The 27,829-nt window shown below is 39.2% G+C and overlaps 2 protein-coding genes across 2 annotated transcripts in view; both read right to left on the minus strand.

The window, feature by feature from the left end:
- Positions 1 to 8,165, minus strand: part of LOC119913374 (attractin-like protein 1) — a gene marked incomplete in the record, with an annotated part of 61,021 nt that extends 52,856 nt beyond the window's left edge. The window contains 4 exon segments of the mRNA XM_038732786.1: positions 4,324 to 4,456; positions 5,965 to 6,081; positions 6,780 to 6,898; positions 8,110 to 8,165. Coding sequence (XP_038588714.1) covers positions 4,324 to 4,456; positions 5,965 to 6,021 — 190 coding nt within the window.
- Position 8,166: 1 nt separating this feature from the next.
- The window catches only part of LOC119913375 (attractin-like protein 1), a gene marked incomplete at its 3' end in the record, with an annotated part of 72,616 nt that continues 52,953 nt past the window's right edge, over positions 8,167 to 27,829 (minus strand). Inside the window, exons 9-12 of the mRNA XM_038732787.1 lie at positions 26,435 to 26,618; positions 22,676 to 22,830; positions 9,641 to 9,725; positions 8,167 to 8,320 (exon numbers count right to left, since the gene is read on the minus strand). Coding sequence (XP_038588715.1) covers positions 8,167 to 8,320; positions 9,641 to 9,725; positions 22,676 to 22,830; positions 26,435 to 26,618 — 578 coding nt within the window. The remainder of the gene's footprint in view (positions 8,321 to 9,640; positions 9,726 to 22,675; positions 22,831 to 26,434; positions 26,619 to 27,829) is intronic.

The following is a 27,829-nucleotide window of genomic DNA, read 5'->3' on the forward strand; positions in this document are numbered from 1 at the left end:
TAACCCGATCAGAAATTAAAATGTGTTGTTTCCGGTTAAATTGCGTGATCCCGCCGCAAGCACGTTCGGCAACGTGGATGCGCGTGCACACACGGAGTGGAAGTTGGAAGCGCAAGACCTGATGAATTTTTTATTATTATTTTGATTTTACGATTCCTGGACGAAATCACTTGCCTCTGATCAAAGATAGTGAGAGCAGCTGATGATGGGGAGTCCTTATTGATTACTGATGCAGTCAAAATCTCTCCAACCTCTTTGCAACCAGAAGCTTTGGCTTTTTTAGCCAGTGGTGAGCAAAGTAGCCAAACATATGCCTATTCAGATCCTTATAAAAGTACCAATACCTCACTGTAAAAATACTCTGCAAGGAGGCCTACTGCATTGAAAAAGTTAAGCAAAAGTATGTAATTAGGCTATAAGCAAGAAAATGTAGAAGTAGCCAATTAAAAATAAAAGTAGCCTACTCAAAGCAGAAAGAAAAATGTCCCCTATGACTGTTATACTATTATATATATAATTAGATTATTATTCCTCATGCATTAATGTAGTTGGATGAGGTTGAACTATTTTGTATCAGACTGGAAGCTGGAACCATAAAATGTTTTTACATGAAAAATGACTAATACCAAAACAGTTGCCAATTAAATTTCCGTCAATTAGACTAACTGATGTAGTTCTACTAGCTGGACTTATAAACTGTTAAGTAATTTATTTAATATATATCAAAACATCCTATTTTTTAAACTCTTCATTTTGTGTGTAAAAAGCTTCTCTTTAAATTATTTCTAACTAGTAACTGAGGCTGTCAGATAAAGTAAAAAGTACAATATTTCCCTTTGGAGATGTGGTGATGTAGAAGTAGAAAGTGGCATGAAAAGAAAATATTCAAGTTCAATACAAATACCTCGCGTACTTAGGTACAGTACTACTTGGTTTCAGGTTGCCAAAGCTAAACCCAGTGGTGGACAATAACAAAGGAAAGGATCAGAGATGTTTTTTATATTTTGGCTCTGGACAGAAATCATCCATCATGATGGGGAAAATGGCTGGCCTTGAGCCACGGCCCCCTACACCCGTCATCAAGGCATAAAAATGTGCAACAAATACTTACAACACAAAACACCATTCATAAGCTGAAATGTGTAGCCTATCACACACACAGCTTGGCAGTTCTGCCATCGTACTGTAGGCCTATGTGAAGAGCACTGCTGTTCAATGGGCTTGTTTGGGGCTAAATTTCCTTTTAGTTTTGATACATTTGTATTTTTGAAATGTAAGTATATAAATAAATAGTCTTTTATCAGATCTACCAATTGTTATACTTTCTATTTGTTCTCACTCCAAACTTTTGATAAAACGTGAGAGCCCTGAGTTCACCTTTAAACAGTGTAACTCAGCTAACAGGAGGAAAGGTTAATCAATGTGTAGCTTCGTCAAGGTAGCATTCAATAATCAACAAGTAGGCAGGGAGAACCAGCAAACAAATCCAAAAAGACAAACACAGTAGGCAGTTTGAAGAAAAAACAGCCAGAGGATGTATATAGATTGAGACAAATGAGGTAGTTTGAACAGGTGTTCAGGTAAGTGGACAGTCAGGTGACTGACAAAGGCAGGAAACTCACTGAGGACTGCTGGTGGACAGGAGGGGAATGACACTGTTGAGCTGATGGCCTGGAAAATAAACTGTGCTGCCAGAATCGACAGATGATTGAACAGCTTTAAAAGAAATATTTCTGGTTAATGTGGTTAGTACGTTATATATCTTATTGGACTGATTTTAGAGGCTGATGTCATTGTTGATTTATGCTGTTATCTTTGATCAGCGCACCACATTCTTGCTTTTTACTGACAAGACTCGTCAGTGCTGATTCCCAGAAGTTAGAAATACACGGCATATAGAGCCTTTAACAGCTGAGTAAGACTGGCAGACAAACTCAAACTCATATACGAACTCATTATCAGGGTCACTTGGTAGAGTCTTGTAGAAGACTAAAATAGAGAGGCCGTTCAATTAGCCAGGATGAAAGGGAAGAAAAAGTCATTCTGTCTCCACTGAGCACCGCTGTTTATTTTGGACTCCGGGACTGATTACATTCACAGGCCCATAATGGCTTCCATCACCAACCTTTTCATGCAACAGAAAAGAAAATACCTACATTCTTTATTTATTTTCCCCAAGCAACAGCAATGGGCAATAACTGACCACAACGAGGGGAGAAAGAGAGATGAATGGGGTAGAAAACGAAGAGTACAAAAATAAATAGATGGATTAGGTAACGGTCTTTGTGTAAAAGCAGAGATAAACATGTCAGGCCATTTAGAATAATTAGTCATAACATGGTGTCTAAAGAAAAGGCCACAGCTGCCATGATGGTGGAGCTCGTTTCCATTACCCCAGTTCATCTTTACCACATTGTTACTGCAAATATCTTCACAGAATATCACAGAAAATACTGTGCGCCTTGGCTCACTAATGAAGTCAGAAAAAAAACAGAAATGAAACAGAAATGTCCTAATTTCATCAGTGTGGCCAGTGACCCTCTGAAAGTCCTAAATGTCACAGTTACTTCCCGTTCACACATAAGACTGGAGAAGAGACAGTATGCCAGTCATTTTGAGCTGAACTACAATTCACATGCTGGCAACAGCTGGCAAAACTCAAAAAGTCAAAGACTCAGCGGTGCGATGAGCAAGTTTCAACTTTATGCAAATATCATCTGTTGTGTGGTAGCTGCAACCAACAGCACTTGTTTTAAGCCACACAGACAATGGAAGCACAAAGTTGTTGTTTATTTTTACTTCTCTCCACTACTTCAACTAGCTTTAAACAAAATTGAGGTGGCAAATGATCATAGCTGCCTCTGCCTTTCCAATTCTCTACATTGAACAAAATATTACAAAGAAAATACACCGTCAAGCTACAAGCTACTCTGTTTTCACAGGCCAAACAATGCTTCAGGAAGTGTGACTGACGTTTAATCTGAACTCATCTGATGACTACAACACAGGTGAACACAGTCACCACGTTCGGATTTTTACAAACTCACACCTAAAAAAGTGTAGATTTACACTAGGTGACGACATCTAGGTTTCCAGAGTTGTTAACAGCATTAAAAAGACTTAATTTCAACGTGAAGTACATGTTGAAGTATAGTCATTCAAAGGAGAAAATAATGTTTTGATGTAACATAACTAAAAAACTCAATACAAGCAAAACTATTCTTCTGGGATTGTCATTTAGTGCTCCAAATGTATACTATCTTACCTCAACTTAACAACAGAAACAGTTCATTACAAACCGAAGGGGGTGGAAGTGTACCAGGCTACAGGGCCTTGATGTGAACAGAAGAAAGGGAGCACACACAATACCAGAATCAGCTCATAGCAGAACAAGCTAGCTAGCAGGCTCCTAGCAAAATACAACTCAGCATGGAACAGGATAATTTGTGGATTCAAATAGCAAGGGTTTTTCCTTTGCCCTTAGTCATGCTAGCACCAAAGTCAAACCGAGAGCAGCTCTAGCTAAAGGCTCCACAGGAGGACTATGTGGATTCCAGTTTGTTATTCAGCCAAGGATCCATATTCAGGACATCCAGTAAACATTTCTAATTGGCCTACTTCCCTTTGCAGCTGAGTAGAGAGTGTATTTCTGAAGTATGTGTTCATGAATATATGCTAATCCTCTCTGTGTACATGCCTGCATGGATGTATGAGACTGTTTATTTTGTGAAGACCACTAATAATACCCTGCCAGTCAGTGTGGGAACAGGCACATGCTCCGAATCTTCTTAACAGAACAGAGCATCCCTTCAACAACTTGGAAAAACAAATGTACTTGCTACAGAGATAATAATCGGCACTGCCAGATTCACAATATTGAATCAATCAACAATCACTCCAATATTGCACATGGAATCAAAAAGATCCACACTGTTTATGAAACAGTTTATGTATCCGTGCATTTGTTCAACTGTCTCTGTGTGTTCATTTTTGATGTATGAAGCCTTAGCGAACCTCAGGAAGCAGCTTAGGATCCAACTCACAGGTGCCAAGTCGCAAAGGTTTTTCTCATTTAAATTACTCTGAATAAAATGAAGTTCATGAATTTAATTTCATTTGAGCCGTGTCCTGAAAAGGAAATGTCTTGCAATGAAATGGCACTCATTTTCGTTCTCACGGTCCCAATGTCTGTATTGCGCAATAGATAAATCTTAAGTATAAAAATGTGTGCAGCTGCTGAAAGTGCATTCATGGTGGTTTGTGCGTATGTGTGCCAGGCTGCTTGCGTGTTTGTTCTCTCAGTGTGCATGATTGTCTCCTCACCAGGCAGAGCTTGACACTCCTGTTGCTGCAGCTCCCACTGACAGTTGATGTTGAGGGAGCAGCTCCTGCAGTTGGCCAGTCTGAAACACTCCTGCTCCTCCCTGTGCTTACACCTGGACGAGTCTCTCACCGACTTCAAACACACACACAGAGGAAACATCAGTCAAGTTAAACTTCATCATTGATGTCCTCTTTTACAGTAAATGAAATTAACCTCGAGGAATCAATACAATGTGCAACAAAAGCTGAAGATGAATAAAGTGCAGTGGTTGACGGAATCAAACATCCAAACAGAACATGCAGAGTGAAAAGAGAAATCAATATGAGGGACACATTACACTGAGATGGAGATGGACTTTTTATTGAAGTTGTGTTTATGCTCTGTGCATCTCACTTACACAACAGCAAATGTCAGAAAAGCAGGATGTAAGAAAAGTATTTTAATAAATTTTTAGGCCATGGATTGGATCCAGTTTTTTAAGGATTTTAAGGATTCAGTATTTTGATTATCACTAAATGAATGTTCAGTCTAAGGGCTCTATTTTTATAAACCCAGCGATTCTGCACAGATTGCAGTCAAGTGCGCCCTGCCTCGTGCATTGGGGGCTGCCAAATGCATATTTGGGTTTTTTTTGTGGCCAGGCTCTCCCTGTGCACCTGCGGCTCACTTACATACAGGGTGAGATCAGAAAGAATACATTATCATACATTATAGGTGGGCATAATAGAGGCTGTGGCAGTCTCCAATCACGATCACCACTTTTGTTGCATTTGAACACTAGGTTTTCTCCGTCTTTACTCATTCACAGTTTGAGGATCCTGTGAAGCGTTTTCCTCAGAGGGAACTTGGGATGTGCAGAGTTTCAACATGAATACAGCAGCTCAAATATTTTACCAAGAGCAGATGATGACTCTTTTAAAGTGAATTTACTTTAATGTTGATCTGACGATCACCATGTTCTCTGTGCGTAATAGTGCTCAAGTTTATTTCTCATCAAATAATCCATACAATAACTATCTGCAGTTAAACACAACCACACTGCCACAAATTCTATGAAAGAAGAATTTAAAATGCACTCTAGTTTGTTGCATGTTTTATTTTTTTATTTCAGTTTTGATTAGATTTTAATGCAAAAATAATTGCTGTCAACCTGGGACAAAATAGTTGCCAATAATTTCCAGCGCAACATCATTGAAATGGATAGAACAGTCACGAGAGTAGAGGAAAAGCCTGGATTACACGGTTGGTAAGAATCACTCATTAATTTTTATTAATGTCTCTCTGGCATTAATGCCATAATCAGAATTTTAAAAAATTCTGTGTGATATATGAATCGTACAATTTTAGAGGTCTGTGTGGGTGCGCATTTGTAACCGTTCCCCCGAGTTGGACTGCACAGTCCTGACTTGAACCGACGACCTCAGGTACAAGAGGGAGACACGCTGGTGAGGAGGCTAAAACCAATGGCCACTAGCATCAGTCGCCAGTGCATCGGGGAGTGAGGTTTACTAACTGCATGAATTAAATGTAAATTGGGGTTTACATTTATTTTTCCATAAAACCTAAAATCCTGCTCTGACCTCTGACCTCAACCTGACCTGCCGCCTAACAGGAAGTATTAAGTGTCAAATAATACACACATGTCCCCTCCTTCTGGCTCCGTGCTTCCACAAACTCAGCTGATGTTCAGACAACATGGATGGTGGGCGAGACAGAGACAGAGCGCCGCCATGCTGCTGGGCCAGCTCCAGAGTTAGCTATACACACACAGATTCATTCACAGATTTATATTTATCACCACCCAAGCAAACACAAACAGACAAAAGCAACATGCAGACAAACAAACATACAAAGAAAGACAGAGACAGCAGGGTTGGGAGTAAAAATAGAGAGAGACAGAGAGAAAACAAAATGAGCAGTAAAAGTGCCAACGTTTTCAATATACATCGCACAAACCTTGAATCTTTTTTTTTAACATCCTTGAGAGGATAAAAGATAATAAACCCATATGATGAAGAGTTGTCAGATAACTCAAAGAAGAAAAAGCTGATTGATTGATTTTAGATCTTTAATAAGTGGACAGTGTTTATATCACTGGTCGAAAAAAAAAATCCAATAGGTAGGTTGCAATGACATCGACTAAATCTTATAATGTCATAGGCACATTGCATTAAAATGTACAGAGCACATTCACGCTACACAGAGGATGAACCTCTTCACCTTCCCGCTAGCACCACCCTAAGGACAAACTTTTTCCCTACTAGTGGAAAGGCTCTAAGAAGAAGAAAACATAATTGGTATGTTGTTTGTTCACTGTAGTAAATGAGGTGTTCATTTTGTATTTGTTATCACTGGTTTGACTGGTATTGTAACACCTAATGAACATCGCAGCCTCAGTGGCTAGCAGGTTTTTTTTTTAACAGTCTTGCTTCACAGACTCTCAGTGAAGACTCACCACTGTGCAGTTGCTGGAGGCAGAGATACATTTCCTGTCCTCACACCACTGACAGCCCAGCGTGTTGGCGGTGCAGCTTGCACAGTCTGAGAATTTGAAACACTGCTCGTCTGTACTGTCTGGAAGAGAGCACAACACACACATTAACACATACAAACAGGAGTGAGCAGATCAGGTTATATTGTTGCTGCAGTCTGCGGTTTTGTGTAGTGGGATAATAATGTAGTAAGGCATTTCACTCGTCACAGATTGACGAGTGAAGCAGTACAGCAAGATTGTTAAGGAAAAAAATGCAAATTGAGTGCATGGAGCATGTGTGTGAGTAGTCTCAGGCAAAAGAACATGTGGAATTTCTCCTGTGAGTAAAGACATTATGTTAATATTGAACACTACATATCAGAAAAACATTTAACACTTACTTCTGTTCGCAGCTGTCATAGTGAAATCTCTTTGACATGTGAAATGTTTCATTCCTACACCTTCCTTTCAAAAAAAGAGTTTAGTTCTTACTTCTTTCTGTGTTAGAAAAGATTTATTCATCGGCTGGGAATTCAGTTCCAATAAGAAGCGCGCTGATCAATCGCCACTTATCAAAATTGACTAACAAGTGTTTCAATGTCAATGTTGAGATGAGCAAAGGAGTAAAAAGTCAGAGTCAGTTTGCATCAGTCTGAAAAGCAGGAGGGGCACTGGAATGTCCATCTGGCTCTTTTTTCAAAATATCTGGAATTTGTCAGGAAACAGATTCATGTGGTGGCCATGTGCAAGCAAGTAATGCTTTAATGAAGTGTAAACTAACATCTAATTTCCATGTTTGGATGGGATAAAAATGATTTACATATGGAAAAGACAGTAATGTCATGCAACACTGATCTGGGACATTTTAATCTGTCAGACTTCAATCGTGCTTGTGACAGATATTTATATATCTATATATATTTATATTTCATTATTGCTTTTTATTTAAACCTGCAATGAGCTGCCTAAAGGAGAATACTACTGCAAAAGCTACAGCATCTACATCTGGCAGAGACAGATGAGTGGGAGGAGGAAAACTGACCCTAATTACTTTAAAATGAGGTAATTGCTGCAGCATTGACCTTCTGTTCCTATAATTATGGTATGCAAACAAACTTCAGAAGCCAAATACTTCAGAATAATTATTATTCTCATGAAAAATTGGTCTTTTGGGAATAACACTTGAGTATGATTTTGCTGTACATTTCAGGAAAATTATGTTGACATGACAGTGAAAATATTTAGGGAAAAAGTAAGAACAGAGACAGATAAAAGAATTCCACTGGGCAGACAGGACCTCAGTGTAACGTACCAAGTCGTGCTGGGCAAAAAGGAGCAGGAAAAATGTGATCAGGTGGTTTTGGCTCCCAGGGACACATCTACTTTTGATCCAGTGGCAGCGAAGGCCTGGCCCAGCAGCAGCACACAAAGTTGGGTTAGAAAATGCCTTGCAGGACGGAGGGGTGTAGGCCAGCACATCGTTCAGAAGGAGGCCTGAAAAACCTCCGAAGATGTACATGGAGCTGAAGAAGATACAGAGAGAATGATACAGAAATAAAAGGGCAGCAGAAACATACAGCTGTGGAAGGAGGTAAAAGTTCTAGCAAGATAGTGCTAGTCTTAAATAAACAAGAAATGCCTACAGAGATGAAGACAGGGTAATAAAACAGGAGAACCTTTTAAAAATAAAGCTGAACTTTGGTTGGGGGCGGGGAGCAAGTGGCTCGAAGCTGGCCTTCAAAAGTTCAAAGCTGACATTTTACCGCTCAAAGCTGACTTTTCAGTGGGTAAATGATGTTAAAGGGTCATACTGTTATGTCTGAGTCCAGCAAGACCAAGTCACTCTGCATCAAGATGTCATTGTTTTTGAACCAATTATGGGGTGTCTTTTGTATTTTAGCTTATAAAACATTCTGCACACCGATGATGTTTAAGAAAAAAATATCTGTTATCAGACTATATTGCAGAAGCTCTGAAAATCTATACGTGATATCAGGTTATCTACATTTGGGCAGTTTTTCATGACTTTAAGAAAAGCATTAATCATCAAAAGAACTGTGGCTGAGGAATGCAGGGTGCAGTTTCCTTTATTTTATTTTATTAAAACTGTCTTCTGCAGTTTTTTTCTTTTGAAGGTGACAGAGTGATTGGCTTGTAGGCTGACTATAGAGCAATTGAAAAAACCACAGCACAAGTATGGAAGAATTAGACTGATCAACTTTTCTGTGTGAATGAAGCAAGTGAAATACAGCGATACAGATTTAAAAAAAAAGTAAAGTTATAAATAGAGCTCTCGAGGGAATAAACAGTGCATATATGCGTATATATTCTATTTATACATAAAAAGTAAAGTAAAGAAAGTTACTGAGAGAGTGAAGCAGGAGAAACATCTACACATAGACAAGAGGTGGAGTGGGAGGAGAGACACAAGCTTCTAAACAGAGAGCTTCAGAAAAACCAGCAAAGGGAGAAGTGTAAACTGAAACTAAATATAACAGTGAGATAGAGAGATCAATCCATAAACAATCTACATAACAAACCATAACCTGCGAAAGGGAAAAGCAGAGAAGAGTTCTCAGCGCTTCCAAAACTTAGAGGACACTGCATGAAGACATCAAGGAAATGTAAAAATATGCCAAGGAATAATTCCTTGTGAATTGAGTAGTTTAGTAGATTGTGTTTTATCCAGATTTGAGCACAAGTTTCCTTGAACAAGGCAACAAATCTCAGGTAAATTCAGAGGCTATAGATATTCTATAGAGGGGATATTTAAAAAAGTATTTCCCAGATAGAGTGTAGCAGTGATGAATTAGACTCAACTAGTATGGAAGGATGGCACTTACCCGTTGCTAACCACGGCAGAATGTCCAAAGCGGTTGACGTCCCGGTGCAGCCCTGGTCTGGGGAGGGCAGTCCACTCATCACAAGCTGAAGAGAAGAATACACAAATTCACAAATATCTAAGTACAATATTTTCGCTTTGTGTATTTGTGAGAAATGTGTCTGAAATGAAAAACCGCTGAAAAGGTCAAGTCAATGATATTATGATCCATCTTTAAAAAATGTTTAGGCTACTGTGGTTTAACTGACATGTACAGTATTTTAAACGCTGATTAAAGTCTTGATTTCTACAACTGTATATTTACATTATATTTTAAAGGCCAATCAGAAGCAAGTATTTTGTGTGGCTATTAAGCAACTCTAATACATCAGTCATTCAGGCATTTATGAACCAGTTAGGTATGAAAAAAAATTAAAGATGGCAGAATCGTCATAACAACTTTCAGCAGTTAAATTTACTATTGTATTTCTTCTTAATATAATTTCCTTTGGATTGGAGATGGAGTTTATTAGTAATTAAAAAGTACAGTTGGTAAACATCAGGACCATAATGTTGAGTATAAGAATAGTAATATAAATAATCAGTGAATGTGCACAACAGGTTATAATTGATCATGTCAAGGCCAGTCAAGTTCTTTCACACCAAACCAGGAAAAACATTTATTTATGGACCTGGCGTTGTGCAAAGGGGCATAATCATGTTGAAACAGAAAAGGACCTTCCCCAAACTGTTGCCACAAAGTAGACTATTGTCTAAAATATATCATTGTAGCATTCAGCTTTTCTTTAATTAGAAACACAGGCCCTAGCCTAAACCACGAAAAACAGCAGCAGACAAAAAACACACATGTACTGTTTGATATTATATTCCATTTTATTGTGGGAAGCAATTCAGAATAAAGAGACGAGACACACCATCCCACCAGTACCTTAGTTATTGCTTGTGAGAAGAAAGAACAGAGGTGGGTGACCCTCAGTTCACCCCCCCCCCCCCAACCCCACACCCCCTTATTTCATCACAAGGAATAAGAACTCATTATCCTAACCTATTCACATCAAATTATGGTGATATGGAGAAGATAGGGAAGATAATACGGGAGATGACTTCATTAAACACTTCATACCACCAAATATCATCATAAAGTACCTTTCTCTCTCGTTATCATTGGAGCTCTCAGCTCCGTGTATTTTACTATTTGGATTTTACAACTCTCTGATGTTTTAATGACCCCTACGTGCTCCCATTATATTAATATGGAAATGACTGTGTGTCTGTGGTGTGTTAGTGTAAATGTGCCATTTAGCCAGATGAGCCATCCCTGATTGGAAACGGAGTCGGTAAAGTTGGGGACCCAGGGACACCAGGCTTCTAACGACCTCGTTAAGAGATGTGCTAATTGCGGGTGCTTGTTTAAGGGCGAGGGATACAGCAGCTTAGTGTGAAAGGAGGGGAGGCCGTGGCGATCTGATCAGCAGCAAGTGCAGCGCATTCATCACAAGCAGGGGTTAAAGATCAGTCACTGTGCCGCTGATATGATCAAGCATAACTGAAGCCTGGTAATACTGCAGCTGGTGGGAACAGGGACATTTGTTCCCTCAGAACAGCTTTTCAGGCTGTAAATTCACCATGATTGGTAGACCATAAACTATACCTGTCCTAACTACGAGCTAGAAGATTAAATATTGGAGATAATTCTCCATATTCTACTGAGAATTGTTAAAGACATACCTGTAGCACACACCAGACATCAGTCATTTTTATGAATGTGAAGGTTTGGGTGATTTGGGTGTCTTTCATGCTGGAGTCTTAGTTCACGCCCTGTGACTGTCTGAAAATTAACTTTAGAAGCCATGCATGTTTATTATTAAAAACAATGTCATGGCCCATACTTTTGCCATTGTTAGGGTTGTGCAGACTAAGCCAATATCAACATCTGACTGGTCATGGGGTGGAATAAATGGCATCTAATTTCATTCAATAAAATATTACATTATAATATTTATGTTCTTATTTTCACTGCATCCTAATAGACAAGTGAAACAATGTCACAAACACAGAGTTATAAATGTATAACTAAAAGCATTTAATTGCCTGGAAAGGGAGTGCTGCCTGAGATACAACTCAGGGAACAAAATTAGCTAAACTAAAAGTGATAATATTTCTCTGAAGATTTTTTGTTGACGGATGTAATAATTTAAACAGGCTTCAAAAGTTGTTGTCCGGGTGGAAACAGTAGAGAGAGTTGTTGCAGGTCTTACAGTCTGTACAGTGCCAGAAATAGGTTGCCAAAAGGACTAAGTTGTGAACATTTGTCATAAATCGGAAAAATACGGGAAATTGGGAGAATTGTAACCCTGGGAGGAAACCAGGAGAGCAAAATGAAAAACAGGCATATCCCAGGAAAACCGTGAGGGTTGGCAAGTATTCTTGTAGGCGCTATATCAAGTTGGCACCTCTCCAGGGGCTACAGGTGTGCACTGCTGTGTGACAACTAAAATCAATCGGAAGCATGTGGTGCATGTGGTGCTAAAAGTTTAAATATTTTTCACCTCTGGTACTTGGCACTTTCGGAGCTAATATAAGCTTTAGTACTGCTGGGAAGTCACACAACTGTCATTTTCCTCGAAACAGTCCCAGTTATCTTAACTGTGGAGGTGAGGCAGCTGACTGACTATCCTCTATATAGATCTTTGTTTAATGTATTTTGATTTGATTTCAAAGTTTTTATTTTCATAATATATCATAATATTAATTAATCTAATTTTTTTCTTTGACTCATGAGGTATTTTAATCTATATGCAGGTAATATTAAGGACACCAAGTCATGCTAAGTGTTTTTAGTGTGAGGGTGTTTTAAATGGTCTGCACTCACTTCAACAATTTTATTCCTGTGGGTTTGGATGATTTAAAACTCTATTTAGACAATCGTCTAAAATAATAACTGAGGGTATAACAAATATTTGGTGGCTAGTCAATCTTTTCTGACGAGGTTGAGGTTGAGGTGAGGGAATTTGGATTTGGATTCATTAATACATTCCCGAGCCCAGTATCCCTAGGAAATAAATTCATATTGCTTAATATATTGCTTAATAGACCAGAGTTTGCATGTTGTCACATTCAACTCACACACGACAGTTAATGTTTGCTATTCCTAAATTGTAACCACGATCTAACCTTTATCAAAGTACTTCAGACGCATACTCCTCACTATTTATGAACCATAAGCACAATATTTACGTATCCTGAACTGTTTTCATAAGCAGATTTATAGAAGTAAAACATTTTGAAAAGATTGAATATTACAAAATGTTGTCATTGGACATAATGAAAGGCTAACATTCTGTTTGGCAAAGGGTTACATGGCCTATAAGTTGGTTAGTTAACTGGAGGATGACAATCACCCTTCTGTAAAGGGAAGTGAAAATGTGTTTAGTTGACAGATCCAGCATAAAGCTTAAAAGGAGGTCTGATTAGAACTTGGCATTGGCACTTTCTGTGACTTGATGTAAGTATTTCTGTTTGTTAAATGTGACTGTGGAGTTTTGATTCCTGGATGTGAATCAAGAGCCTTGTTGCAATAGGGATGTTTCAAATGCCCAAAACACCCGACCTCCAACTTTCAACCGCAACTAAAAGCTTCTACATCTCAATAAAAATAAACGAAAACAAAGATTACAGCTTCAGTGACTTTTGTTCTCATCTTCTGGCTGTACTGGCACACCTTAACCAACCGCTCTGAGATTGACACTGCCAAACTGTCCACCAAAGAACTGCAGGCTCAACAGATCCTTATCAGCCACGACACACACACACACACACACACACACACACAAGCAGGCACACGAACACACACATCAACACAGATTTTAATTTCCTCTCAGGATATGAGAAAATCTGTTTTAATAATGCATGGTGGGACAGAGAGAGAAATCACAAGTCCAGATCGAAGCAGGCAGGCGGGCCGGGTTGATTGACAGTTTGATCTGATCTGCACTAATGGAGGACTTGATGAAGAAGGGCGGGGGGGAGGAAGAGGAGGAGGATTGAACTGCAGCCACTGTCGGCTCCTCCAATATATCACAGCTCCCAACATCTTCCAAACAAACTCCCAGCCTGCCCTGGGCTCTCAGTCGGCTGTGCCGTGTGTGTGTGTGTGTGTGTGTGTGTGTGTGTGTCTGCCAGGTGTGTGTGTGTGTGTGTGTGTGTGTTTGTGTGCAGCAGACAGTGTGTGGGTGTGTGCCTGTGGTGTGTCAAGTTGGAGAAGACCGCGTTTTTAATCAGAGTTCATTTTCCCCCCAAATCTAATTAGAAGTGTGAGGGTGGCAGGGTTGAGGGGAGGATGGGAGAAGGTGGGGAGGGTGAGCTGGAGGGGGAGAAGGAGAATTAAATCCAAATGAAAAGTGCCTTCCGTGTCGACCTGAATCTAATGTGTGGCAGCAGAAGAGCAGGAGAAGCTAATAACGGCGTGTCGCCCCTCCAAGGTTAGCGCGGCAAAACAAAAACAAATTAGCGCTTGAGACCCCTCCACTCACAGCGAGCGCTGAGGCAGCGGGGAACGGAGGAGCAAATGAAGACGAAACAAGGGATGGTGAGCAGTGACTTCCACAGGTGGAACAATTCATTATCTCCCGGAAAGATGAGAGAGAGGAGAGGGTGAAGTATGAGAAAATAGAAAAGGTGGACAAAACCCCATTCTACAAGTAAGAGTTTGTGTAATCTTGAAAAATGGGAAGTAATGCTTTATTTTAATTTCCTACGAATTTCCTAAAAGAAAATACAAATCATTTTCTACAAATAAATTATTTCCTGGTAAGGGCTAGGGGAAATGTATACAGCTAGTACTCGTGGTAAGTAGTTGCAGATTCAATCAATTGAACATCTACTTGGTTGCCAGATGGATATCTGTCAATTAAAGAATATCATAGTTATTAAGATTTTTTTGTTCTTTCCCGCCTGGACATTAACTGCTGCTCATAAACTTTAACTATGAGATTATTTCTCCAAAAATAAAAAAAACTGAACCAGGTGAACAATTTCTCAAAAGTACCAAATTACATAACCTTTTCCATGAAATGTTAACAATTATTAAGTTCACATTCACAAAATACTCCAGGAAAGTGGTTGGAAATTAAATTATCTGAAGATAAAGCATTTCCAAATTTGCAAGTAATCTGCTCATACATGACTTCATAAGTTTTCTTAAAACTATTAAAAGTCTACAAAACACTACCTATTAAATTTATAAAAGATCATGTATATTTTAATGCAGCTCAAAGAGTCAGTAAAACAAAATACACAAATACAAAATGAAAAAATATATCTACATTGTTGTTTTTGTCTTGCGAATAAAGATTGCTTATTTCAATAATCAGACCAAAGCCATCTAATGTCCTAGGACATTTTTGGGATGTTTGTGAGCCATATAATCCAGTTTTCATCCTTGCTTCTTCTATCTGGAACATATGCTGAATATATTAAAAATTTATGAAAATGACACCTTAACAGAAAATTGATACTCAAATGAAAACTGTGTCGGACAAACCTTCATATTAGATAAGAAAAATTAAATTGTATTACGTAACTACTTTCTTAAATGGCCCAAACAAAGCAAACAAAAAGCAATGGGAAAATGGTACAAGTTGACAAATGTAATAAAAGCTTAGCAGGCTTAGCTAAAGTTAGCAGAGGATAAGGAAAAAGCAGCTACGGAGGAAGCATAGCAAAATGAAACGAGAAAACAGGGAAAAGTGGTGGCTGGTGGACATTTCTTATATTGGCACAGGTTTAAACGGTTTCTTCAGCTCATCATAAGCCTCGGTGTGTTAAACAGTCACCACACTGGCCTAAGTATGAGTTTAATTCCATATAATCCCTCTGTGGGTTGCAGGAGAATGTTTAGCAGCACCACTGTAAGAATAGAAATTAGTCATTTCTGAACTGAACCACTGACACACTGCAGACCGCTCTGGTTATGATAATACTCCTGAACTTTCTCAAGAAAAAAAAATGGAGCCATGGAGACTTGTGTGATATCATAGAGATCACATGTTCAGAATATTATGATTCTGAATTTAACTTGTGGTCTGCACTCACTTGTGTTTGTGAATCTTGAGAATTGCTTTCTTTTACTGTCATGTAATACTGTCTATCTTTAATAGACAGTATTACACAGTTCTATTGGCAACCGGCAGCGGTTGTAAATGAGGCAGCCGGTAGTTCCTTCAAACTTTTCATCAGTTTCTTTTCCAGCTTTATTGCTGAAACACGTGTTAACTATGACAGAACTACAGTCATTGGAAAAGGAAGCCGGGGTTTTTCAATTAAAGAGCAGCGTGATCAACCGGACCAGGCACCATAGCGTTGCACTGATCGCTCAGAGGAGAGGAAAAAGAGTCGGGATCAGTGGAACAGCGTGGACACAGTTAAGATGGACACTGTTTGACTTTTTTTATACGAAGACAAAACCATATTATCATCTTGTAGCACAGCATAAGATTCTGGGTGCATGTGTGTGTATGTATTTAACCTTTGTATATAAATAACTGGGCTATTGTTTTATTTTTTAATTTATTTTGACTGTTCCCATATTTTAACACACATTTAATTATCTCTTAAGTTCTGTGTGTGTAGCATGAAAGGGACAAAACAACATTCTTTTCGTAATCCAACCTTGTGCTGTAACAAATAAACAATCTTGTATTCTTTGATTTGTAAAACTCATAAATACAATAAAATGAAGGGGTCTCTTTCAACAAGCCTGGACTATGTTTCATGACTGTGCAACAATTAATTCTTGTTTCCATCTTAAACACCAAAATTCTGTTTTAGTTTAGACTGTATGTCTCCATGTGGACCCAAATCAACCTACGGTCATCTTGTGTGGCCACCAAACCTTCTAATAATATACCGCCAGTCTGCCAGTAGGTAGGTCTGGTTAAGTTTAGGCAACTAAAATTACTTGTTTAAGGTTTTCCAAAGATCATCACCATGAAACCAACACCGGCTGTTGATATAAGACATAAGATTTAAGGCTGCAGACTGTGGTCTCCATGACAAAAATCAAGATTTTGTACTGTTTGCAGCATGATTAAAAAAAATTATCACAGCACATTTTTTCCCCCACCTTTACTATGAAAGAAGTTGGTTCATTTAAGTGGATTAGACAAGCAAAGTAATAACCCAGTAATAACCCGGGGAAACTCGGAGTGGCTCTAAGTTTAATAAACATGATTTATATAGGGAAATTAAAAAAGTTTGCTGATTGTGCTGAATCATTTATTTTTTTCAATCAAATTCAACTGGGCTCCTTTTTATATTTGCTGCTCCCCCAATATTGTTAATGAAGTCTGACAACCACTGCTCTAGAGGGAGACAGCGACAATTGGCATGAAGGGCGTCACACCAAAAAAACAAATTCTAAAAAAATGCTACAGATGCCTTCAGCTGTTTGCGCCTCACACAGGACGACTGCCTTGCACGTAGCAGCAGTTCTTCAAAGGTCACATGAAACGCTTTTCATACCACACAGCGTATAATTGACAGCATCTGTCGTTTCATCAAGCCATGGGCTCTTGTCCATTGATGAGCAACAAAGTTAGCAGAGGGAGTTTTGTGCCTAAACCTAACCAAATGCATTTCTTTGTTAGATGAGAAGATCGATACAACTCTCATGTCTGTGCAGTAAAAAAGTGCTTTGTGCTATGCTAAGCTAACTACAGTCAGTCAGTTAGCTTAGCATAGCACAAAGCTTAAAGTTTAAAAACTTTAAACATTTTACGGAGGGACAAACGACATTGCCCTGATGATTGGGGCCTCAGATTGGAATATACTTATGTGTTATTCTGGAGTGCAGGTACAAAAATGTATTTTGTACTTTAACTGTGTAAAAATGGGCAGGCAGCTGAATATGAAACAGTTTGTCAAAAGATTCATTTTTAGATATACGAGTATCAGAATTGTAAAACTCATTTTTCCAAACATGCAGGAACACCATTCATTGCCCTTTCCAGTTCAGACTTGGTTTTGAGCTAACCATCTTTAACCCACACATCCCTCATCTTCCTTTCTCCTACCACCGTTCTCCCCCCCCCCCTCCCTTTCAACCATCACCACCATCCTTCCCTCCTGTGTCTCCGTGGTGAGAAAGAGAGGAGGCTAGTGGACAATAAAGTTGTGCAGATTTGCAGATATGAGCTGTAATGAATAAATTATGATATTTATAAAGACAGGGGTGTGTTTGTTAGGAGTTAAGGGACATGTAAATTCACACATTTATTGCAAGTGTTGATGGGGCGAAAAGAAGCACAGCATTCAACACTACGTTGTTTACACTCTGTAAACAAATGCTTTATAGTTTATTACCTTTGATTTTATTCACAAGATTATTATCTGCTTCATCCTGGCATACTTTTATTGTCTTAAGGTAATTCTCTTCCACCATTGTCAGTGCTGCTTTTCTATCCCTAAATCCCTTCTTCATTTACTCTTTATTTCACTCCCGTTCTGTCTATATCCCTCTCCCCTTCCTCAGTGCTCTTCTCTCTTATTACTTGAGCAGGATTACGAAAAACGTACTGACCAGATTTTCATGAAACTTGGCGGAACTGTACACATGGCGTTTTGGATTTTCTGACAAAGTACATAATAAATGCTAGTGTTGTAGTCAAGACCGCCCAAACCGAGACCAAGTCAAGACCAAGACCAGAGTTTATTGAGAACAAGACAACACCAAGACTTTCAGGGGCAGAGACCAAGTCGAGACCAAGACCAGTTTCCCACATTACATGACACACAATAAAATGTGGAATGAGATCACAGGTACTTCACAAATTGATCTAAAAAGATCAGCATTCCCATTAAAACACCCACATTCAAACAGTATGAGCTGAAATTAACGTAAGCATCTTTATTCAACACTCCTTTTCCATGCTTACCATTGCAGGGAGGGGTCGTTAGCGGTAACAACACATTTTTAATTAGGGTTATTGGTTGCATTTGAGGCGACATTTTAAACCCAATCATAGTTAGGGTGTTAACAAATAAATCAGATAATGCAAAAGCAATTTACTGATATTCCCAAAGCTATGGTCTTGACTGGTCTTGAAATAAAATCCCAAGTCCTCAATATCCGAGACCGAGACAAGACAGAGTACAAATGTGGTCGAGTCCCAGACGAGACCAAGATCATCAAAAAGTGATCTTAAGACCTCCAACACTAATAACTGCACAGCTGAGATGATGACATTCAGCTAGACACAACCATAATGTTCATCTAATAGTTGTAGAAATATATTGCGCTTGCATATTTACATATCATAGAAGACTAGTGGCCTTGGCGAAGGTCTGCACTCTCGGACTGCCCTTCTTTTTTCATCTCTTTCCTCACATTCACTGCTTTATCTCACTAATATCCTCCCTGGTATTTTCCCTTTGTTGTGTCATTTACAGCAGAGAGCAGGACAGGGATTTCAGAAGGGCCATGACAGCCATGGCCCTACTTTGGCCTTACGCCCTCAAAAAAATGACATGCCCTGCGGTCACAGTGGCCTTGATGCCCCCGCTCAGCCTCTTTCCTGTCAGCATGGTTTTTAGACACCAGTGTCTTGTTGATATTCTGAATTCCTACTGGGCAACATCAAGTGAAACACTGCGCACATACGCAGTGGTAGGTTCGATTTAGAGCCTGGTGTAAACTGCTGGAAAACCGGGCTATTTATGACGATTGCTTGACACACCAGCCAATCAGGAGACTTTATCAAACTCATCCTGACGTGCCAATGCCACAAAGCCGTGACTGAGTGAACCTCTGAGAAAAGAAGGTTGACTAAGCTGAGGTAAGAAAGCTCTATGGGCAGCTTGAGAAACCCATTGTGCAAAAACAAGAGCAGGAGAGATGCGTCAGCCATCAGCCCACTTTGATTATGCACCAGCCCACATCTTCCTCCTCAAGATCCACAGTACTAGTTGAACTGTCAAGGTTCTGCAGCTGAAGCCAGAAGACAATAGGGATAAGATAAGCAGCGTTTGGGTTTTGGCTGGCTGGCTAGCTCAGCTGTCTTTAGTTGATATACTCGTCAATGTCACTTTTCGTGAATGGACCAATCACAGCCTAGATGGGGTGCGACATTAAAAGAAAGTCTGACGTGCTAGAGAAAACTTTCACGTTAGTAACAAAGCATTAACAAAAGTGTAAGTGTAATTCATCCTTTCCGTGGATTTAAAATCTAGTCACACTGGCCCAGAATCTAGTCCTAAAATGTTTTTGTTGATGGCCTTGCTGCTCTGGCATTTGGCGTTTGTGCCCTCAAAAAATTGAAAACATTCAAGGCCAAGTGACCTTGCCCCTAAAATAATGAAATTCCACGCCTGGGAGAGACTGACAAGAAATCTGAAAGAAAGGAAGGTACGGCAGATGAATTTGGATCAACAGTGGGTTATATGCAATACATACAGTAAGTTATTTATATTTATTTAAATTAATAGTTGTTATTTCCCTTTTCATTGCTGCGCTGTGTTTATTTTGCTTGACCATTTCTCCTTTTTATTTGTCCTCAGTTTTGTTAAGTCTGCTGTTTATTGGTGTAGTTTGGCTGGTTGTCTCCTGTTGTTAGTCCTCATACTGTACACCAGGCTGCAGGCTAACAGGTTAAAAAACACAATGGGTTATCTGATAATGACACAAATACAAAATCTTGATTATGTTAAAAAAAAGTTTCACTTTTTGATAAAGACTTATAACTCAAGGTGGAGATTCTTCTTTCTGTAGCTTTTAGCCACATCTAAAAGTCTAATTCAGCAGATGGAGTTTGTTCACTTAACATAAAATTGCTAGTATTTTGGTCATGACAGGAAAAAGCTAGTTTGTGGAACTTGAGTTAAGATGTCAAACTTGTGATCATCAATTGTATTATTAATTGTGTATTGTGCATACACTATAAACTACTACTACTCATACTTTAATAATAAAATAAAGTATTGATGGGAGAAGCAAATACTGTTTGCTCTTTCATCAACCAACTGCTCTTGAGGCACCCTTGAGCAAGACCCTCATTAAGCTGCACAGTAGCAAACTGCAGAGGGCTGTGCAAACCATCTGGGTGCTTGGTTGACAGAAATGATGGAAAACTGTGGAACTGTCCATCACAAGAGCCTAAAGTGACATAATGCTGGCTTTGTCCGAGTCGGAGGTCTTCACAGGAACAAAATCTTGGACCCAATCCAAAACAGACCCTTAGGACACCTACCCAAATGTAATTTCCAAAAAGTAGACCCAATCATAAAGGACAGTCAGACTCTTTCCAAAAGAGAATTTAAAATAATTAGACCACAAAAGACCACAACAGAGACCACAAAAACACATTTTTCTCCTGTGATTATTATGACACGCCACATGATCAGAGTGGATAGAGTGTCCACTTGGATCCCCTTGGGTATTAATACAGATCAGAGACCCGTGGCAGATACATCAAGAACCAGAATCAGGAGTTATAATTTGGATCCAGCAAAACTCAGATCCCAGATCACGGCTCGATTATTAGGAACTGACAGGACAGTGAAGTGTGACTAAAAGACTAAAATGTATGTATTCAACAGTAAAAGCTGTAAAACATAGAGAAGCAGAAAGCAGGGAATATTTGACATTTCTGCATGATAAATGAAAATCAAAATATGATTTCTGTGTCATTCAACGAATGACTTAATCAACTAATAAAGCATTAAAGCACACCCTTTCTAACCATTAGCATCTCTGCCTCCTCAACATCCAGGTAGAGGATATAATTAATTTTGCAACTTCACCACACCGTTACAAGGACATGGCAGCAGCTTTGCCCCGCTGAGCCACCAGCATGCTTCTGCTACCTCCTTGTCCTCCCGTAAAAAACATAAAAACAAATCAGCCATCCTTTTAAATTTTTTCACTCTCCACCATAAAACACCTTTCTCTATGCATATACATCTATCTTTCACCCCCCCCCCCCCCTTCTGTCTTCATTCTGTTAATCTCGCTGCTTCCTGCCGTTTCTCTCCTGTGAAGAGTTGATGTAATCCCTCTTTTCCTCTCCCAAAGCTCCCTTCTTTTCCATCCCTGTTGAGTGGTGGAAACAATCTCATGACATCTGGTCTATGGTGCGACTGCGTAGACTGTAATGGGATCCTTAATCTTCCCATTCTCTCTACATGTACCGGAGTCTCTGTATCCTAACATACTCCTGTTTTCTCCCTCACAGACTCTTCTGTTTTAAGATTATTATTTGTTGTCTATTACTGTCTCATCCTCTTTCCCTCTCTTCATACAGTATGCACCATTATGGGCATTTCATCAAATTCTGCTGCAGCACAATTACGATTCACACCAGAAAATCTGTAGTAATGTAGTGTGGTAAATATGGTACATGTATATTGGATAATGCAATAATTGGGAATATAGAAACCAAGACCGAATCATGTATTAAATATAATGTGATTTATCTGTGAGGAAGTCGGGTCTTAGGATTTCACTCTACTCCAAGCTTTGAAAACTTTATTCATTGAGAAATTTGATTGAGATGTCAACAACAATGGGGGCCAACTAGGTGGATTGGACTCATATGATGAGCTGGGACACCCGGAGAAAGAGTAGATCTTGTGGGATCGTGTGAAGCACGACTCATTCCCAGTCAACAAGCCTCCTCATGGTTGACTATAAGGAAGTGTATCAAAGGAGGCATGTGGCTCTCATCACTTGTTTATAATAAAGCCTGCAATGAAAGAAGAACTGGCTGCTTCAAATCTGGAAATAGGTAAAAATGCAAAAAAGACAGCAGATTTTTTAGAACGAGTAATGAATCAAAACTAATGTAGGGAGACAGGCCCTTTGAAACCAGCTTGCATTGATACCACCCTGGCTATGCACTTGCCGGCAGGGTAAACTAAGTGAAATGTTTGCAGCCCTGAGATAGACAATATGATCAGATATATATATATATTTGTTGCATCTGCTGCAAAATATAGTACCAGAAGGTGTGTATGTGGGTGATTATTTAAGACTTGTTCTTACCTATATCGTACGCCATGAAGTCAGCAGAAAAGCACTTGGCTCCATTGCTTAGCGACGTGTCATTGTGAGTGTTTCCCCCAAAAACCAGCACTGTGCCGCTCAGCAGCACTGCGGAGTGTAGGTACCGAGCCAAACCACTCTCCCTGAGGATCACCCTGCATGTACACACACACACACGGATATATTAAGAAGGTGTTTATTTGTCATGTGTGTCCATGGTGCCATGTAATTGATGGCGCCTGTCTTGTTGTGTGACCTGGCCTGTGGTGGCTGCCCTTCAAACCAACTGTTCTTTCATGGGAGCAGCACACACACCATGCAAACATACAGAAACATTCAACACAGACATCGTAGGAGGTCCCAGTCTGACCTCTCTGAGGTCAAAGATCGCACATTCGAGACCAACTGTGGTGGCTATCTGTGGCTTCTTCAATTACTGCAGCAACTCTGACTTTCCACAGACTTTGATGCTTGACAGCTCTTCCAGGAGCCCCTTTAACTGACACACTGGATAAACTGATCCAGATAATAAAATAATCCTTTAGTTTACTCTGTATAAGTGTGGGGTTTAAGTAACATTATCAAAAAGACTGATCATTATTATGTACAAACTATTTTTGTCCTGGGAGCTTTAAGCCCAGAAACTAAAAACAGCTTTTAGTGAAATAAGTCCAGTCCCTCTTGCATTGGCCTATGACATCAGCACTTTGAAACTGTGAGATGGAGGGGTAGGAGGGATCAGCCTACACAATATCAACACAGAAGTACAAACAGTAAAGGTGATGTTGCTACAGACTGAATGAATGATGGTACAGATATTTATAGTAATTTTTATGAAAATAATTGTAACGGTAATATCAACTAACAATAATAAAAACAATAGGACATGTAATAACAATTGTAGCAGAGGGTGTCGACTCCACAGCTCCAGAGCCAGAAACACCTGCAGGAAGTGACCGGAGGAGAGAGGAGAGGGACGAGAAAGCACAAGACTACCGGAAGTTTAGGCCTATAACAGCTAAACTAAGGGCTGGTTCAGGACTAAACTATAAGCTTTATCAAAGAGGAAAGTCTTAAGCCTACTCTTAAATGTGGAGATGGTGTCTGCCTCCTGAACCCAAACTGGAACCTTGTTCCACAGGAGAGGAGCTTGATAGCTGAACGCTCTGGCTCCTAGTCTACTTTTGGAGACTCTAGGAACCACAAGTAACCCTGCATTCTGGGAGCGCAGTGCTCTGGTGGGGTAGTAAGGTACTATGAGCTCTTTAAGATAAGATGGTGCCTGACCATTAAGAGCTTTGTAGGCAAGAATAATGATTTTAAATTCTATTCTGGATTTTACTGGACGCCAATGCAGAGAAGCTAAAACAAGAGAAATATGATCTGTTTTCCTGGTTCCTGTCAGAACACGTGCTGCAGCATTCTGGATCAGCTGAAGAGTCTTAATGGACTTTTTCGAGCAGCCTGATAATAAGGAATTTTAGTAATCCACCCTAGAAGTAACAAAATGCATGGACTAGTTTTTCTGCATCATTTTTAGACAGGATGTTCCTGATTTTTGCAATATTACGTAGGTGAAAAAAGGCGGTCCTTGAAATTTGCGGTCCTTGAAATTTTCAGTATAAAGCAATTCAATTGCAAAACACCACAAACTACTTCCTCCAACAAATAAACATTATTACAACCTTCACAGAGGTAGTATTTACAGTTGGTTGTTGTATTCACATGCATTAGTTTAAGCTAGGTCTACCGGATAAACTGGCAACTGAGTGAACGTTATTCTGAATTTATCAACACAATGGGTAAACCTGAAGGAAGTGTTGTGTTTGAACAAATGGCAAAAAGGAGGAGAGGAAGACACCTTATCAAATATGATTTAGAAAACGTTTCTTCTTTTATCATTTTGTTGTATTGCCCGTTCTTTTATTTCCTGCGCTTATTAACATGTTATACAGTGTAAAATAATTTTCTGCTGACAGAGAAGAGGGGATCTTTACATTGGGCTGTAGCTGTACAGAATAGCTGGAATACCCAGAAATGTTGCAGTCTGGGAATTTCCAAAGTCCACCAGCTCAAGTGACACCTGACTCCGACAACAAATTCCATCTGGAAAGTGAGAGCCATGGAGAGACAGCAGGTTGCGTGTGTCTGTGTGTGTACATGTGAGAGCATGTGTGTGTGAGAGTGCACATGTGAAGAGAAGACATTGATATGGCCGAGCGTCCTCCTTCACCCATCCATCTGCCTGGGGTCGTCTGAGGTCAGACCAGCTGCCAGATCCCTCTATTCTCTTTTTTTCTGTGTGACTCAAGAAGCTAATTTTCCTTCTCTGAAAGCTGCCACAAAAGTTCCCTTAATGAATTCTACATTCATATTTTGTGAATGTAGAATTCACACAATAGTAGAACTGCTACATGTTCTTGTTCTGCAACAGGTTCCCTGTATAATGTGTTAATAATTATCTTTGTAAAGTTGCATTACATTTTGCACACACACCACTGTTTAATGTTACTGTACAAATAACCAACTGTGTATACATTATGATACTCTGCATACTTACCAGATCCATAAATGCTATTTATAATGTTTATATAACCTTAAAATATGCACACTATATCCATTCTCTAACTCTGTACACACACTTTTAAAATACACAGATACTGTATAATATCTGTATTAAATAAATTATGATTAAGTGTAACTCCACTGTACATATTGTAAGATATAACTGCACTTATCTGTATAAATGCTAACTGCATTACATTAGCTCTCTACCTATACTCTGCATAATGACAATAAAGTTGAATCTTATCTAATAACACTATAGAATACCTGTAATTTTCATCACTATTGTCATTAAAAAGGTATATTTGAATTGCATAGATTTTTTAAAAAAAAAGCAAAAGACATAAAACATAGGTCCAGCATTAACAAATGTATTTCAGTGTAAGTTAACAAATTAGTAGGTTTTATTATTATTATTTTATCTTAAAATTAATAAATAATTGATAAAAATCGATAAATATCACAAAAATAAATTAAACTCTGGTACAAAAAATAAAAGGTGAAAGTCTTAGATAAGTTAACAGAAGTTGAAGACAGACAAACAACTTCAGCCGTCAGATAAACATAGTGAAAAGAACAAAATGACCCACTGGATTATCAAAGAGAATAGTAAAATAACTCATAGCACATGTGGTGCAACACCTGCACCTCAGAACTTTACTTCGATGCAACGCTGCGTAAACGTACAAACACACATAAACACTCTTCCCTCTCTCACAAACAAACCCAGCAAGCAACAGCTGAACATGACATCAACTAAAATGAGTTAAACATGTTCACAGTCCAGTGTAATATTGATCCAGTATTTTTGGATTTATATTAAAACTGCTTTGGAAATTGATACCAGGAAAATATTCCAGTCACAGTTTCACACAATAACTTTAAATTGCTCCTAGACTATATGTGTCAGCCCTGTGAAAGACTGGTAACATGGCCCTGCATGCACCTGGCCTGCATGATGGGATTGGCTCCAGCTCTCTCAGCCACCCTGGACAAGATAAGCAGTTCAGAGAATGGATGACTGGATTTTTACACAATGATGCCGGCGGGCGATATAGTCACTCTGGATGTCAATGCAATTTTAATTTTGGCAGGTTTCAGTGCTGCTGCAGGACATCACTATCTATTCAACACCAACATGTTTCCTCAGAATCCAGATATATATTCATAGGTAACATTGTTCTGTGCTCTCACCATGTTTTCGCTTGGACATCGTATCGGTACATGTGGTCCACCAGGCCGTATTTGTTGTTGCTAAGTGCCTTGTAGCCCCCGTGGACAAACACACAGCCGCTGGCCTCATCGTACACGCTGCTGTGGCCATAACCTCCCTGGACCACCGCACCTCCGGCAGACACAACCTGCCACGAGTTAGACCCTGAGACACAGAGAGAGGAGAGGGGAGGGGGTCTCATTAATGCAGAAAGATAAAAGCTGAACGTTTAAAAAGTTTATGATGCTTTGGCAAGTTTTGCTTTTCACTTTCATGCCAAAAAGCAAAGCACTTTTAATTCTGGTGAGACAGAGCGAGGGAAGAGAAAAGACGGGAGACGGAGAGAGTGAGCCAAACAGTAAGAGAGGCCAGAGGAAATTAAAGTTTATTGAATCTAAAAGCGCCCCTTTATTAGACCAGTGTGATGCGTACCGATTAACTCAGGTGCATAGAAAATCTTATTAAAAACATGCTGGGATTACATCATCCGAGCAGCCACCGGAATAGAAAAGACAACACAAGAAACAAAGCCTTGGAAGGAGGAGGAACTTCAAAAAGCCTGAGGGAACGTGCCGTCATCTGGAACGGTAAACCCTTGAGACCCTGAGTAGTACTGAGAGCAGAGAGAGAAAAACTGAGAAAAAGGAAATAAATAACTAGAAAGCACACAGAGAGAGAGAGAGAGAGAGAGAATATCTCCTTACAACTCCTTACAACGCCAAATTTGTCTTTTGTACTTCAAATGTAATCTACGTTAGAAATCTTGATTTGAATGTACCTATTTGCTGATGATGGCTATAATTTACCTGTAAGTATATATAATATTTTTAATAGTCATAGGCTTTTGTACAAGAAAGAATTGTGAATACTTTAGTCAGACTCAAGATTACTAGCAATTTAAAAGTTGCTGTACTGCACCAATTTCCTTTTAAAATAAGTAGGATTGCTCAGAATTGATACCTGGCCATGTCACTAAAACGCTACATTAGGAAAGCCACACTTCATTGCATTTGCCAGTAAGTTTTGGAAACTCTCAGGATGTATCAAACAAATAAACAATTTTTTTTTTTGCAAGCGTATCCAAATATTTTATGTACCAGATCTGGTGAAGACTGGATAATATATAGAAAAGAAAAACAAGGACAGCAGGAAAAGACAGAGGGAGAAAAAAGAGAGTTAACAGATCCTTATTGGATTTTTTGGGACGTTTTTGTTTTGTTAATAAAAAAACTTCTCATATATCAAAAATCAAATCAAATCTTCGGTATCAGCCTCAAAATCACATAATGGTCTGGCTCTAATGCTTTGGCGACATATTTTTGATGAACACATGCTAGGAAAGCTTCATTTAATAGCACTGAATGGAGAAAAAAAAA

The sequence above is a fragment of the Micropterus salmoides genome, unplaced genomic scaffold (genome assembly GCF_014851395.1).
Source record: "Micropterus salmoides isolate LMB-PRFRI ecotype aquatic unplaced genomic scaffold, ASM1485139v1 Ms_hic_scaffold_2, whole genome shotgun sequence".
Taxonomy (NCBI): Eukaryota; Metazoa; Chordata; class Actinopteri; order Centrarchiformes; family Centrarchidae; genus Micropterus; species Micropterus salmoides.